The 12547-nt window shown below is 60.7% G+C and overlaps 1 protein-coding gene across 3 annotated transcripts in view; it reads left to right on the forward strand.

Moving 5' to 3' along the window:
* PPP2R1A (protein phosphatase 2 scaffold subunit Aalpha) overlaps nt 1–12547 on the forward strand; it is a 28226-nt gene that overhangs the window by 2601 nt on the left and 13078 nt on the right. For 2 of the 3 annotated variants that reach the window (XM_011381699.2, XM_023524143.1), the window contains exons 2-8: nt 2114–2204; nt 4571–4671; nt 8473–8705; nt 9675–9822; nt 9914–10069; nt 11998–12112; nt 12210–12280. In XM_011381699.2, the coding sequence (XP_011380001.1) occupies nt 2114–2204; nt 4571–4671; nt 8473–8705; nt 9675–9822; nt 9914–10069; nt 11998–12112; nt 12210–12280 (915 nt within the window). The remainder of the gene's footprint in view (nt 1–2113; nt 2205–4570; nt 4672–8472; nt 8706–9674; nt 9823–9913; nt 10070–11997; nt 12113–12209; nt 12281–12547) is intronic. The other variant, XM_023524144.1, reaches the window with a different exon arrangement.

Consider the following 12547-nt stretch of genomic DNA (forward strand, 5'->3'; position numbering starts at 1 on the left):
TACCACTCCACCCTCTGGGCCTTGATTTTCTTATTAAGTGAAAAAAAGGAAGGAAGACACACCTGGCTAGGTCGCTGTGAGGATGAAGCGGGATGTAAAACTATGTAAAGAAAGACCCAGTTACTAGCCACTGTTGAAGACCTTGCAACAGCGTCCCCGTGTCCACACCTTAGAAACAGGACGTTCCAGGATCGGCTTCTTTTTATAGAGTGTCTAGGGACTTGGTGAAGCAGAGCTTAGAAATCAAGTTGCCCTCTGAGAGTTTAAACCAAAAAGGATAGCGGTGAAGAGCACGGGGTCAAGTTCCAAACTGTGTCACGAATTCTCCAGGCGACCTGCGTCCACGTCTCTGCGCCTTAGTTTCCTCCTCTGTGAATGAACAGAGGCGGTGTGCGCCTCATGGTTTTGTTAGAAGAATTACGTAAGAGAACATGCGTAAAGTTCCAAGCTTTGACATAGGAAGCACTTCTTAAATGATAATCGGGCTTTTAAAAACTCGAAAAATGTTTATATTTATTTTTCACTGTGCCCGGTTAGTAACGGTCTTTCTTCATCTCAGAGACAAGTCACCTTCCAAATGGCGGGACAGGCGTGTCCGTAGATAATCGTAGTGGCAGACAGCGGGACGAGCGGTTTGCGTTGGTGCCGCAGTTTCCAAGGCGGTGGGGATGTCACTTTTTTCCCCAAACGCTACAGAAATGGAGATCGCGATGTCTGTTTTCACTCTCGAGCGACACAGCAGTGACGAAGCGGGCGCTTGGTTTCCCGCACCGGCACACACGTGTTCATTTAAAAACGTGTTCCTTCGTGGAATTAAGAGGAAGGCCGCGTACCCATCAGGACTTTATAGGAGGCGGAGAGACGCTTCTGTCACTCGCTGGGCGAAGATGGGTGCTTCGGGGATGTGTTCTCCTGGGCTGGGGGTTTCACATGCACAGCTGAAAGCCAGGGGTTTGCGCGCAGCGGGATAGCCGGTGCAGGAGCTCGGCCCGGGGCCCCCCGAGGTCCCGTTTCTGTCAGGGAGGTGAGTTTCGGGCCCACCTCAAGCCCAAGGAGTCCAGAAACCCAGCGATACTGCACAGAGATGTTCGCGTTTGTGTGAGGAGAAGCCGCATAGCCCTTCCTCAGGTTCTCCTTATTGTCCGTGTTCCAAAGAGACCCTTAAACCCCCGACGCGGGGGGTTAAGGGTCACCCGCACACCTCTTCGCAGTTGTGGGGGCCCAGGGGAGGATAGGCTGAGAGAGCCCCCAACCCCTCGCCCTGCCTCTTCCAGGAAGCCGAGTCCCCCCTGCGCCGGTCAATGGCTTACTCACGAGGGCGTTTCCTGTCACACAGGTGATCTCATTGCATTCTGGTGACAGCCCTGCTAGCTGGGGAGGGGAGGCCCCGTTGTTGCAATGGAAAGACAAGGCGGAGGCGTCACAGTCGGCCAAGTAATCACAGCCGGGTCGGAGCCCCGCCCCGCAGCGCTCCCTGGCTCGGGCCTCTGTCCGCAGTGCTGAAGGAGGGTGTCGGGTGTGCTTCCTCCCTCCCTGGGCCCGGGGGCCCGGGTGAGGTCCTCATTCCTAAACGCTCAGCGCCAGGCCTGTCCGCGTGTGCATGTGCACGGGAGCCAGACGCATTCGTTTCCTGTGGCTGCAGCAATGAAGCACCACCAACGTGGTGGCTTAGAGCCACGGAAATGTATTCTCTCCAGGCCAGAAGTTTGAAATCAGGGTGTCAGTCATGTTGGTTTCTTCCAGAAGCTCTGGGGAAGATCCGTTTCATGCCCCCTTCCCAGCTCCTGGTGGCTGCCGGCAACTCTTGAGGGTGCCGAGCGTGCACGATGGTCTTGAGCGCAAGATGAGGCGAAGGCGGGGGGGGGGCAAGCGGGGACAGGGGGGCTGCAGTTTTGCACAGAATGGTCTTGGACAGTGCCGCCGGGCAGGTGGCGGCTCAATGAGCCCCAGAAGGTGCTCTGCTGAGGCCGGTGCTCCCGGCACAGCTTAATGACTCGAGGTCTCGGTCACTTGGTGGGTGTCGCCGAGTTGTTGTCTGGCACCCTCATGCACACCTGGTTCCGGTGCCGTCTGGGCTCACTGACGTCCCCCTCCTTTTCTGTTCTCTCGTTAGCTCCGCCTCAACAGCATCAAGAAGCTGTCCACCATCGCCTTGGCCCTCGGGGTGGAGAGGACCCGCAGCGAGCTTCTGCCTTTCTTGACAGGTAAGCCCAGGTGCATGTGGCCGTCAGGGTGGTTTCTGCCGGCGGGGGACCTCGTGGGGGATCTACGTGGTTGGTTCGTCACTGTCCCCTGTGCTGGGCACTGAGGTGGTGCCACGGGTTCAGAGGAGGGGACGTCCAGCCCCGCTCTGAGGGAATGCTCTGGAGCGTTGGGGCAGGGACTGAGAAGGGGTCTGGCGGAGGGTAGAGCCAGTGCGAACTGCAGCTCCACCGTTAGACGCTGGTGACTTTAGGTGTCACTTCCTTCTCTGTCCGTGTTATGTATAAATGGGGGCGATCGTCCACGTGCTATGGCGTTGATGTGAACATTAAATAATAATCAGCGCCAGCGCCAGCCATGTTCTGACCCCTTCCTTTGGGGACCGAGTTCACTCACGTAGAGTCCTCGGACCGGGGCCTGTGCACAGTGCACGCAGGTCACCACCATTATCTGAGATAAGCCCCCAGCGCTTCCTACGGTAGGTAAGGCTATTGCCCCCATCTTGTGGATGGGGAAACTGAGGCACGAAGAGCAGAAGTAACCTCTTTGCCCGAGGTCATGCAGTTGGGAGGTGACCCAGAGGGCATATTTTTGTGGTCGTGCTGGCCCCAAACTCACACCATTGGTTATTGCCTCGGGCTCCCGACCACCTTGCAGCCGTGTGACCTTGGTCGCGCTGTTTCACATCTGCCGGCCTCTGGCTGTTCTTGTGCTACATGGGCACAGTATATAACCCGAAAGGGGGGTTCGGTAAGGTCAGAGGAAGGCGCTGTGACGGGGCCCAGCACGTGGCAGGTGCCGCGCAGGCGTCAGTGAGCGGCCTGCTCTGAGCTCCTGTCTGTGAAGGTGGGTGCGGGGCACTTAGCGCAGCGTGTGACGCCAGTGGCTCTAAGTCTTCTCTTCCCGTTATTCTTATCAGGACTCCGAACTTAACACTAATTAAAATGGCAGCTGAAGCCTGGGTCACACAGTGCGTCGTCACTAATGAACGCTTTCGTGTCCGGTCCTCTTACGCCCCGTTGGCCAGAGCGTGGGCTTGTGGCCATGCCACCTGCGGGGGAGCCTGGGCAGTGTCTGGCTGGATCCCCACAGGCCTGGCCTAACCCATCTTCCGTTTAGAAAAAGTGCAGCTCGCCGCCAGCGTTAATTTAATTTTACGTAAGCACGCTCTTTGAGGCTGAAGCAAATCTGACCTGGTTTTCATTGTGAAAATAAAATATCGATACTGTTCTTGGAGTCGTTTTGAACAGAACTTGTCTCTAATTCTAATGTAACAGAAGAGTACACATAGATCGGTTCATCAGATGAATCTTTGGCTAACGACTGTTCGTGAATGATGCTAACGTCACGCGTAGCAACGCTGTGGTTTCTAGGATTTGACATTTTCAGCAATCAAGAATTACTGTATTTTTTAAATGGAAATGCCACTCAAAACAATACTATAAATAGAACGATGTCATTTGTTTGCAAAGACCATCAGTGTACTAGAGCGGAGCAGAAATAATAATAAAAGCGAGATACTTCGTGGCAGGTTTGGGGGTCAGGTTAGGACTGCGCTCCGCAAGTTATCTCGGGGTAAACGCTGCGGCCGCCAGCACCGCCGGCCGGTGTCCCCGGGGCATCGGGAAGTGGGTTACACCCCGGGGATGTCAGCGCCTCCTGCTGTGGAGGGCAACAGTTCCCAGCGCCTCAGGGAAGATGGGACCGAGTTGGAGGGGAAGGGACGTCCTGGCATCAGGACAGAGCGCTCTCAGCCGTTGGATCAGCAGCCCCATGTCTTGCAGGAACTGGGGTGCAGAGAGGAGCCGGTCTGGGGAGCTTAATGAGAAGGACTCTGATAAACGCGTAGGGGGAGGGGACCCAGGGTAGGGACTGGCCGGGTCTGCTCAGGACTCTTGCAAGAGGCAGTAGCTGAACGAGTCTCGCAGGCGGAGCAGAGTCCTCGGGCCAGAGGGGAGGACGTTGTGGCAGAGAGAGCAGCGCGGAGGGTGGCGGCCAGACCAGGGCAGGACGCTCCTGTTTCCGCGGCTCTGCCTCGTGCACGTGCTCCGTTTGCTCCTCCCTGTGACCCCGCTGAGGTGGACAGTGGTGAGCGGCATGTGACCAGCGCAGAACCAGGCTCAGACAGGTGGTCTTGCTCACCCGGCATCCCCCAGCCAGGCAAGGGCAGATGCAGGACTCGGTGCGTCGTTCGGTCCAGCACTGCGCTTTGACCCCTGTGCCGGTCCGGCGGGAGGGACGGGGCCGGGAGGGCTGGCAGCCCGAGGGAGCGGAGGGAGGCTGGAAGGAGGCTGCTGGTTGCCAGCGCGGGTTCTGGGGGGCGGGATTGGATGCGGGGGTCCTGGAACAGTCTCTCTTGGTTCCATAGACACCATCTACGACGAGGATGAGGTCCTCCTGGCGCTGGCGGAGCAGCTGGGAACCTTCACCACCCTGGTGGGAGGCCCCGAGTACGTGCACTGCCTGCTGGTGAGTCTGGGGGGCGGGGGCCCTCTCCAGGCCCTGAGGGTCAGAGCAGTGGCCCTGCCAGCCAGGGCCAAGGAGGGAAAGATGTCGCAGGGGCCGGGAGTCCCCTTCTCAGAACATGGGGACCTTGGACATTCACTTGAATCCATCAAGTCAGTAATTGCATCTAATACAGCAGCACTGAAAACACAGCCGTCCTCGCCATTAGCTGGCACCTGCTTGCTGGTGCCAGGCCCCAGCGGGCACGCTCCAGCCACGGGGGGCTTTGGGTTGGGCATCAGGCTGGCTTCCACCACGTATTTGCTATGTGACTTGTGGGAGTTACTTAGCCTCTCTGCGCTATCTCTCGTTCCCTTACCTATAAATGCAGAGTCCTTGGCACCTGTCTTTATATCAGCCTAAGCCCCTAGCACAGTGCCTGGCCCGCAGTAAACGCTGACAGCCAGCAGCTCGCAATGCCGTGCCATGTGGTACGCCACTGTGCCCACCCCTTCCTTGTTGTGGATGAGCCACCTGGAGTGCTGAGGTTGAGCATCTCGTCCGGGGCCGCATGGCTAGTAAGGGGCAGAGCCGGGGTTCCTGGCATGTCCATTCGGCTCTCCCCGAGGCCCCTGCCGCTCTGCCTGCCCGTTTGAGCTCGTGCCGGGTGACGGCTGGGGACACAGACGGGTCAGATGCTAACAGTTATGCTGTTTGGTTGAAGAGAAGGGAGGCCCCCCACCATCATCTGGGGGTGCTCCAGTCCTGTGGCCTTGGAGGTGGCCCAGGTCCTTGGCTTTCTCTGGTCCTCAGGCCCCTGGGGCACTGCGCCTGCCCCTCCCCCCTTCCGTTCAGCACTTTGTTCCATCGTTTCTGAAGAAACTTCGTACTGTGGGTTCTGCACGTGATGGTGTCACAGTCAGCAGCAGCAGCCTTCCCCCTGCGGCACATAAAGTAGCGCGCTGCGTACAGCCGCTGGCGTCTCGGGCTTCGGCAAACGTGGCAGTTCGTTTGCTCCCAGGCAGCGCAGTCTGAGGGGCTCCGATGGTCGCTGTCCGGTGCTGGCGCTTTCGTTCGTGTGGACACGTGTGTTTTGTGCGCGCAGAGTTGTGTGTGGACGGGGTCCTTCACGTTTTACACAGGATGTGGCTGCTTAGCATGGGGACGTGGGGTCCGGGCACCAGCCTGGAAGGGCCCCTGAACCCAGTGGAACTCCGTGCAGCCCCTGGCATTTGTCACTTTTCTGAGGAGAGACTTCATAACTTCCAGCAGCTTCTCAGAGGATTCTAGCAGGAAACGCCCAGCACCTCCGTGCTCGTGGGGGCCTTCCCGCAGAGCCGTCTTGGGGGGAGCCCCAGTCATCCCATCCATTTTTCTGGGGAGCAGTCACGTATGACCTCTGGGCTGGGATCCATGGTGCTGACATCAGCCAGTACACACATCCCGGGGCCCCCGGGCCAAGCAGTGTGGGGAACCCGGAGGTGAGTCGAGTCACGATAGCGACGCTCACTCAGCGCACACAGTGTGCGTTCCAAGTGCCTGAGGCACAGTGACCTGTGGCGCCCCGCAGCGACCCTTTGAGACGCGCACGTGTTAGCTCCGTGCACAGTTGAGGACCGAGGCACAGGCAGCTCTGAGGGAGGAGGCAGAGCCAGGACGCGAAGCCAGGCCCCTGGCCCAGAGCCACTGACTCTCCAGTGGTTCAGGGGGCTGATCAGAGCTGGGACAGAGGGTCGCTGGGGCTTCCAGGACCTGATGGTGGGGAGCCTGGTCCCGTCGGATGGGATGTGATGGCTGTCATGGAAGACCTCCTGGAAGAGGAGGCGGCTGCTCTGGTGCCTGACAAGTTATGAGGAACGGAAAACGACTCTTGTGACATTGTTCGTCCCACACACACATGAGCAAGGACTGTGACCCATGGGGACTGGAGGTGCATCACCCAGCCCAGCCCTGGGCCCCTGCGGTGCTGACCCAGAATTGATTTCTTGGGGACCCGTGTGGCCGCAGCGCCAGGATTTTTTCTGTAGCAGCAGCTCTCCTCCCGAGAGCAGATGGGGTAGGAGGTCGCACCAACCCCCTCCCCGGCACCCACCCTTCGCAGGGCGGCCCGTCGCAGCGGGTCCCCAGTGTGCCAGAGCATTGCTGGGCGTTCCCTGAACGTGTGCTTTCCTGGGCCCCGCCCCAGAACCCGCTTCTCCAGGTGCGTGCCTGGGGAACCCCGCCCCAGGTGAGCCTGCTGTGGGCCAGCTGGCTGCCACACTGAGCCCCTGGGACGCAGACCCCTGGGCAACGTGCTCAGGCTGGTCCCCAGCCTGTTGTAATGACAGATTACCGTAAGTCCGTCCCACTTACGGTCAGAGTGCCCCCTGTGTGCCAGTCCCTGTAGAGCCCGGTGACACCACAGCCTCATGAGCCAATCCTGAACCAAAAACCCTAGGACGGCAGGACGCTGTGACGCAGCCCCACACCGGGGTCCCCGGGCCAGCAGAGCACGACCTTTGCCTCCTGAGTCATCGCCTGCCTTCCGTTAATGAGATTTTACAAACTTTTGTTTTTATTTGTTTTTAATTTTTGTTTTGTGGTAAAAGATACGTAGAGTTTACCATCTCAGCCGTTGCGAAGCGCAGTTCTGTGGCGTGAGTACACGTGCGTGGTGGTGCGGCCATCGCCGCCGTCCATTTCCAGGCTTTGCCATTTTCCCCAACTGAAACCGTCCCCATCAAACAGTAGCCCCAGCCCGTCACCGCGGCCCCTGCCCGACTCAGTGCCGCCCTCCCCCCTTCCGTCCCTGAATCCGATCGCCCTGGGCACCTCGTGCAGGAATCACACGACACATGTCTTTTGCGATGGGCTTATTTCACTTAGCATATGTCTTCGAGGTCTGTCCGTGTGTAGCGCAGGTAGAAGGATACTTTTTACATAAAAAGTCCGGCCTTTTGGCCACTTTCGGAAAACCAGGTTGGCTCTTTACCAGCTGTGTTGCCCCGTGGTGACATTTGATCAGCTGGCGGGCAGCCGTGCTCTCTAGGCCACATGCCATGGTCTCTGCCTCTTTGTTGTCCCCACCTGTCATCTTTGCTCAGTGCTCCCTTCTGCCACCTGCCCGGGCCCTGGCAGCATTTCCCTTTGTGGTTTCTTCTCCCCGTCAGAGAAGAAACGGCAGAGCGCAGCGTTCCCTCCGCTGTCCGGGCTGCGTCAGGGCGGGTCGACTGTCCCTTCCTTGGGCCAGTGGTTACCGGGTCCCTGCTCTGTGCTGGGAGCTCTGCTGGGCTCTGGGGACATGACGGTGAGCCCATCGGGTGTCCCTCCGGGCTCCCCCACCAACGCGAGTGCCTGATGCAGTCGCCTGCAGAAACCACTGCTGCGCTTTCCATCCCCTGGAGGCCCTGGGCCCGGTGGCCTATTTAGATCCTGGCGTGTGGCTCCTGCTGTCCTGGGCGAGTGGCTTAGCCCGGCTGTGCCTCAGCTCCCTCTTCAAAGTGAAGACGGGGACGGGACCTGCTTCATAGGAGTCAGTCACGCACATCCCCTCCCACCCTGCTTAGAACACAGTAGACGCTCCAGTTAGTGCCAGTGCTGGTCGTCGTCCTTGGCGAAGCTAGGGGCAGCTGTGGCTCTCTCCTCAGAAAGTGACACGTATGATGCTGAGGTTCGCAGAGCCACAGCACTGATGTAAACGAGGTTCACGGTGGCTCTTCGGGGAAGGCATGCTGGATGGGGTGATCAGAGGCTTCTCGGAGGAAATGAGCCCGCAGGACGAGGCGGAGTGGGGGCTCCGGGACTGGCGGGGGGGAGCTGTCTGGTCACCTCGTCTCTCTGCCACAGCCGCCCCTGGAGTCGCTGGCCACGGTGGAGGAGACGGTGGTGCGGGACAAGGCGGTGGAGTCCTTGCGGGCCATCTCGCACGAGCACTCGCCCTCCGACCTGGAGGCCCACTTCGTGCCGCTGGTGAAGCGGCTGGCGGGCGGCGACTGGTTCACCTCCCGCACCTCGGCCTGCGGCCTCTTCTCCGTCTGCTACCCCCGCGTGTCCAGCGCCGTGAAGGCCGAGCTCCGACAGTGAGTCCGGCCCCTGGCCCTGGGCAGCTCAGCTTGGCCCCTTCCCTCGCCCCTCAGCCCCCCTCAGGCCTCCCCAGGTCCCGAACACCCTGAGCTCTCCCGCACCCGGCCCCCTTCCGACCCCTTGGGGAGGCCGTGTCACCGAGGGCCTGGTCTCTGATCCAGGTGCTGCCTCCTGCTCATCTGGGAAATAGAGATAATAGTTCCTTCTCCCGTGGGTCGCTGTGAGATTTAAGAGAATCACCACATCCAAACGTGTCGAGCAGAACCTGGTGCGTAAAAGCACTCGACACGTGATGCGGGGTGCCGTCTTTGGCCTGCCCCGGTCCAGAGCCTAACTCTCGGGTCGGCCTCCTCCCCGCTCTGCCCCCATGGTGTGATACCCCAGGGAGTTCTCGTGTGCGAGGCTTGCCTCCCGGAAGAATGGATGAGAATGTTTTAATTGGATTACAGTTTCCCCTGAGCGTGTATTTCCTGCCCTCCCTCTGGACGTCCATCCACCCGCCAGCTCCACCGCCTGCTGAGAAGCGGGCCCAGGCCCAGGCCCTCGCCCACCCGGAGGGCCGGTCCCTAGCTGCCCCCACGTGCCCACCCCTGCGCTCAGCCCCCTGCGTCCGCAGCCGGAGCATCGCTGCTGCTGAGGAGTAAAAGCTTTGGCCCCAGCGCAGCGGTTTCGTGGGGTCGTTAGGACATGAGCGGCGCCCACTGTTCCTTGCAGACCTGTGTGCCGACAGGCTGCCGTGTCCCCACACGTTATCCCGCTTCAACCTCACGGCGACCCTGTGGGAAAGGCACTGTCACTCTCAGCTCCGTTGTAGGGCTAGGAAGACGCAGGCGGGCGGCGTCCCTTGTCCAGAGCAAAGCCAGCGCCTGCGCAGCTGCAGAGCCTGTGCTGCTCCTCCCCGCCACGCCGCCTGCCGCCCCGGGGTCCCAGGGGTCCTGCCTCCTGAGCCACATCCCGACCCCCAGGTACTTCCGGAACCTGTGCTCAGATGACACCCCCATGGTGCGGCGGGCCGCAGCCTCCAAGCTGGGGGAGTTCGCCAAGGTGCTGGAGCTGGACAACGTCAAGAGCGAGATCATCCCCATGTTCTCCAACCTGGCCTCTGACGAGCAGGTGGGTCCGGTGTCCGCCCCTCCGTCGGGCAGGCCCCGCCTCGGAAGGAGCCCGGCGCTGATGGGGCGTCTGCTGCCCGGTCCCCCCGCAGGACTCGGTGCGGCTGCTGGCGGTGGAGGCGTGCGTGAACATCGCCCAGCTGCTGCCGCAGGAGGACCTGGAGGCCCTGGTGATGCCCACCCTGCGCCAGGCCGCTGAGGACAAGTCCTGGCGCGTGCGGTACATGGTGGCCGACAAGTTCACAGAGGTGAGTGGACCAGGGCCCTCCAAGGGGCGGGGGCCGGGACCGCGTCGGGCGTTTGCGCAGTGGGAGCTTGGCGGTTGCCCTCCAGGGCCCCGCCGCACACGCTAGCGCTGCTCGGTGACGGGAGCAGCTCGGGGCAGTGTCCAGGAGGGTTCTGAGGTCCAGTTCCGTGGGACAGGGCGCCACAGCAGACAAGGGATGCTCGGGAACCCTAACCTAATCCGACTGCCCTCAGATGAGGTACGACGGGGCGCCCGAGGGTGCTGGGGCCGCCCTAGCGAAGGGCCGCGTGCTGGGCATCCTTATTTCTCACAGTTCAGGAGGCTCCGGGTCCGAGACCTGGGCAGCAGCCCGGGTCCCGTCTCCTTGGCCGGCAGATGGCTGTGCCTTCCCCGCGTCCTCACGTGGTCCTCCCTCTGCGTGTCTCTGTCCTCATCTCCTCTTGTAAGGGCTGCAGTCACTTTGGACTGGGTCCACCCCGTGACCTCTCTGCGTTTTATTCACCCCATTAAAGACCCTGCCTGCAGATAGTCACATTCTGAGGTACTGGGGGGTCACGACCTCAACACAGAATCTTGGGTGTGGGGCACAGTTTAGGCCATATTCCTGCCCAGAAGTTTGACAGGCCAGGGTGACAGTATCAGGCAGTCAGAACAGGGACAAGATCCACGTCGCTGACCCCCCAGGGCAGTGCTTTTTCCACGGGGACGTGTTTGTGGAGCACCAGCTCTTCCTTGGGTGCTGGGGATGCCGTGGATTTGGCACGTGCCCGGCCTGCAAGGAACAGGCGGGCTGCGGGAAGGTAGGTACACGGAGGTGAATTAATGGTCCGGTGTCACAGGTGCCCCCGTGGGGCACGGCCGTGTGGAGGGGAGGAGGTGTGGCTAGAGCTGGTTCTCGAAGATGAGCGGCTGAGAGCCGGCACGGGAACCGGGATCTCGCAGAGGAGCCTGGGAGCGGGGCGCGAGCGCAGGCAGGAGCCTCACAGCTGGCTCTCGGGGGCCTGGGAGGTAGACAGCTGGGGAGACGGGCAGGTCCAGTCGGAGCTCTCGGCGCCACTCTGCCCTGTGGCCCCCTTCTCCTGTGATCACGCTTATTTCCCCTGCTGTGTTCTGGAAGGACTCGGGGCCTCGGCTCCACGGGGATGGGGTGCCTCCCATCCTTGGCTCTGGCCAGCATGACCTGGGTCACACTGGGGTTTCGATGAAAGCACCATGAAGGCAGGGACCTCAGGCCGTTAAAACCGCTTGGCACGGACTCGCAGCATCCGCCCAGGGTGACGTTAGGCCCTTCAAAGCCTTTACCTGTGTGTCCCCTCCTTAGGAACTGCCCTGCTCCCTCCCCGGTCTTCAAGACCCAGCTGTGCAGGAGAGCCCAGCGCCCTCCCTTGCCTGGCGCCAGGGAACAGGCAAGGCCCAGCCTGCCTTCTTTCTGCTCAATGCCTGTGGTCTTATTTTAATCACAAAAGTGCTTCTGGAGACCAGTCTTCAGAAAGAAAAAGTACACAGATCAAAGAGCGAGAGCCTCCAACAGCCTTAGCAGTGTGGAGGGGGCAGCGTCATTTTTGACACAGGCACCATCACCACGTGGTAGGTGTCTTCATCTTCATTTGCTCTTGAGAAAACAGGATCCGAAATGTAAAGTGACTCATCCAAGGTCACAAGTTGGTAAGAATTTGAGCCAGGCAGTCGGACCCCGGAGCCACACTCGTGACGACTGCGCTGCCCAGCCCGTCAACCCACGCGGCGAGTGGACGGACGCTCAGACACTTGCCTCGGGGTCACCCCATGGCAGCAGGGTTCGGTCTCAGCCGTGATTGCGAGGGCCGTGCTCTTATCCTCGATTCTGGTGCCTTTGACTTTGATCTTGGCCTCATTCGCCCGGCGCACCTGTCAAGCCCTCTCACTAACCACCCGCTTCCCGCTCCGCAGCTCCAGAAAGCCGTGGGGCCTGAGATCACCAAGACAGACCTGGTCCCCGCCTTCCAGAACCTGATGAAAGACTGCGAGGCCGAGGTGAGGGCCGCAGCCTCTCACAAGGTCAAAGGTTGGTGCTGGCGACCCCACACAGCGAGCGGGCGGGTGTCCGCAGGGCCGGAGCGGGGACCAGGTCTCACCTTCCGGCCTCCCTTCCCCGTGCGCAGAATTCTGTGAAAATCTCTCCGCCGACTGTCGGGAGAACGTGATCATGACGCAGATCTTGCCGTGCATCAAGGTAGCGGGGGTTGGTGGACGGAGGGGGCAGACCCGAGGCCACCGACTCAAGGGACAGCCGGGCGCAAACCGAGTTCCCGGCCTCCCGGTGCCGGGCAGCCTGGGTTTGCAACGGTCGGGGGTGCCGAGCCCGGAGGTGGGGGCTTCCCCCTCAGAGGCCACTGAGACCGCTCGCCAGATGCTTTGGGATTGGGGCGGGGCTGCTGGAGGCGCAGTCACTGAACCCCAAGCAGGTGGGTCATCTAAGGAGCCACAGGTCCCCTCGTAG

This window comes from Pteropus vampyrus, unplaced genomic scaffold (genome assembly GCF_000151845.1).
Source record: "Pteropus vampyrus isolate Shadow unplaced genomic scaffold, Pvam_2.0 Scaffold448, whole genome shotgun sequence".
NCBI lineage: Eukaryota > Metazoa > Chordata > Mammalia > Chiroptera > Pteropodidae > Pteropus > Pteropus vampyrus.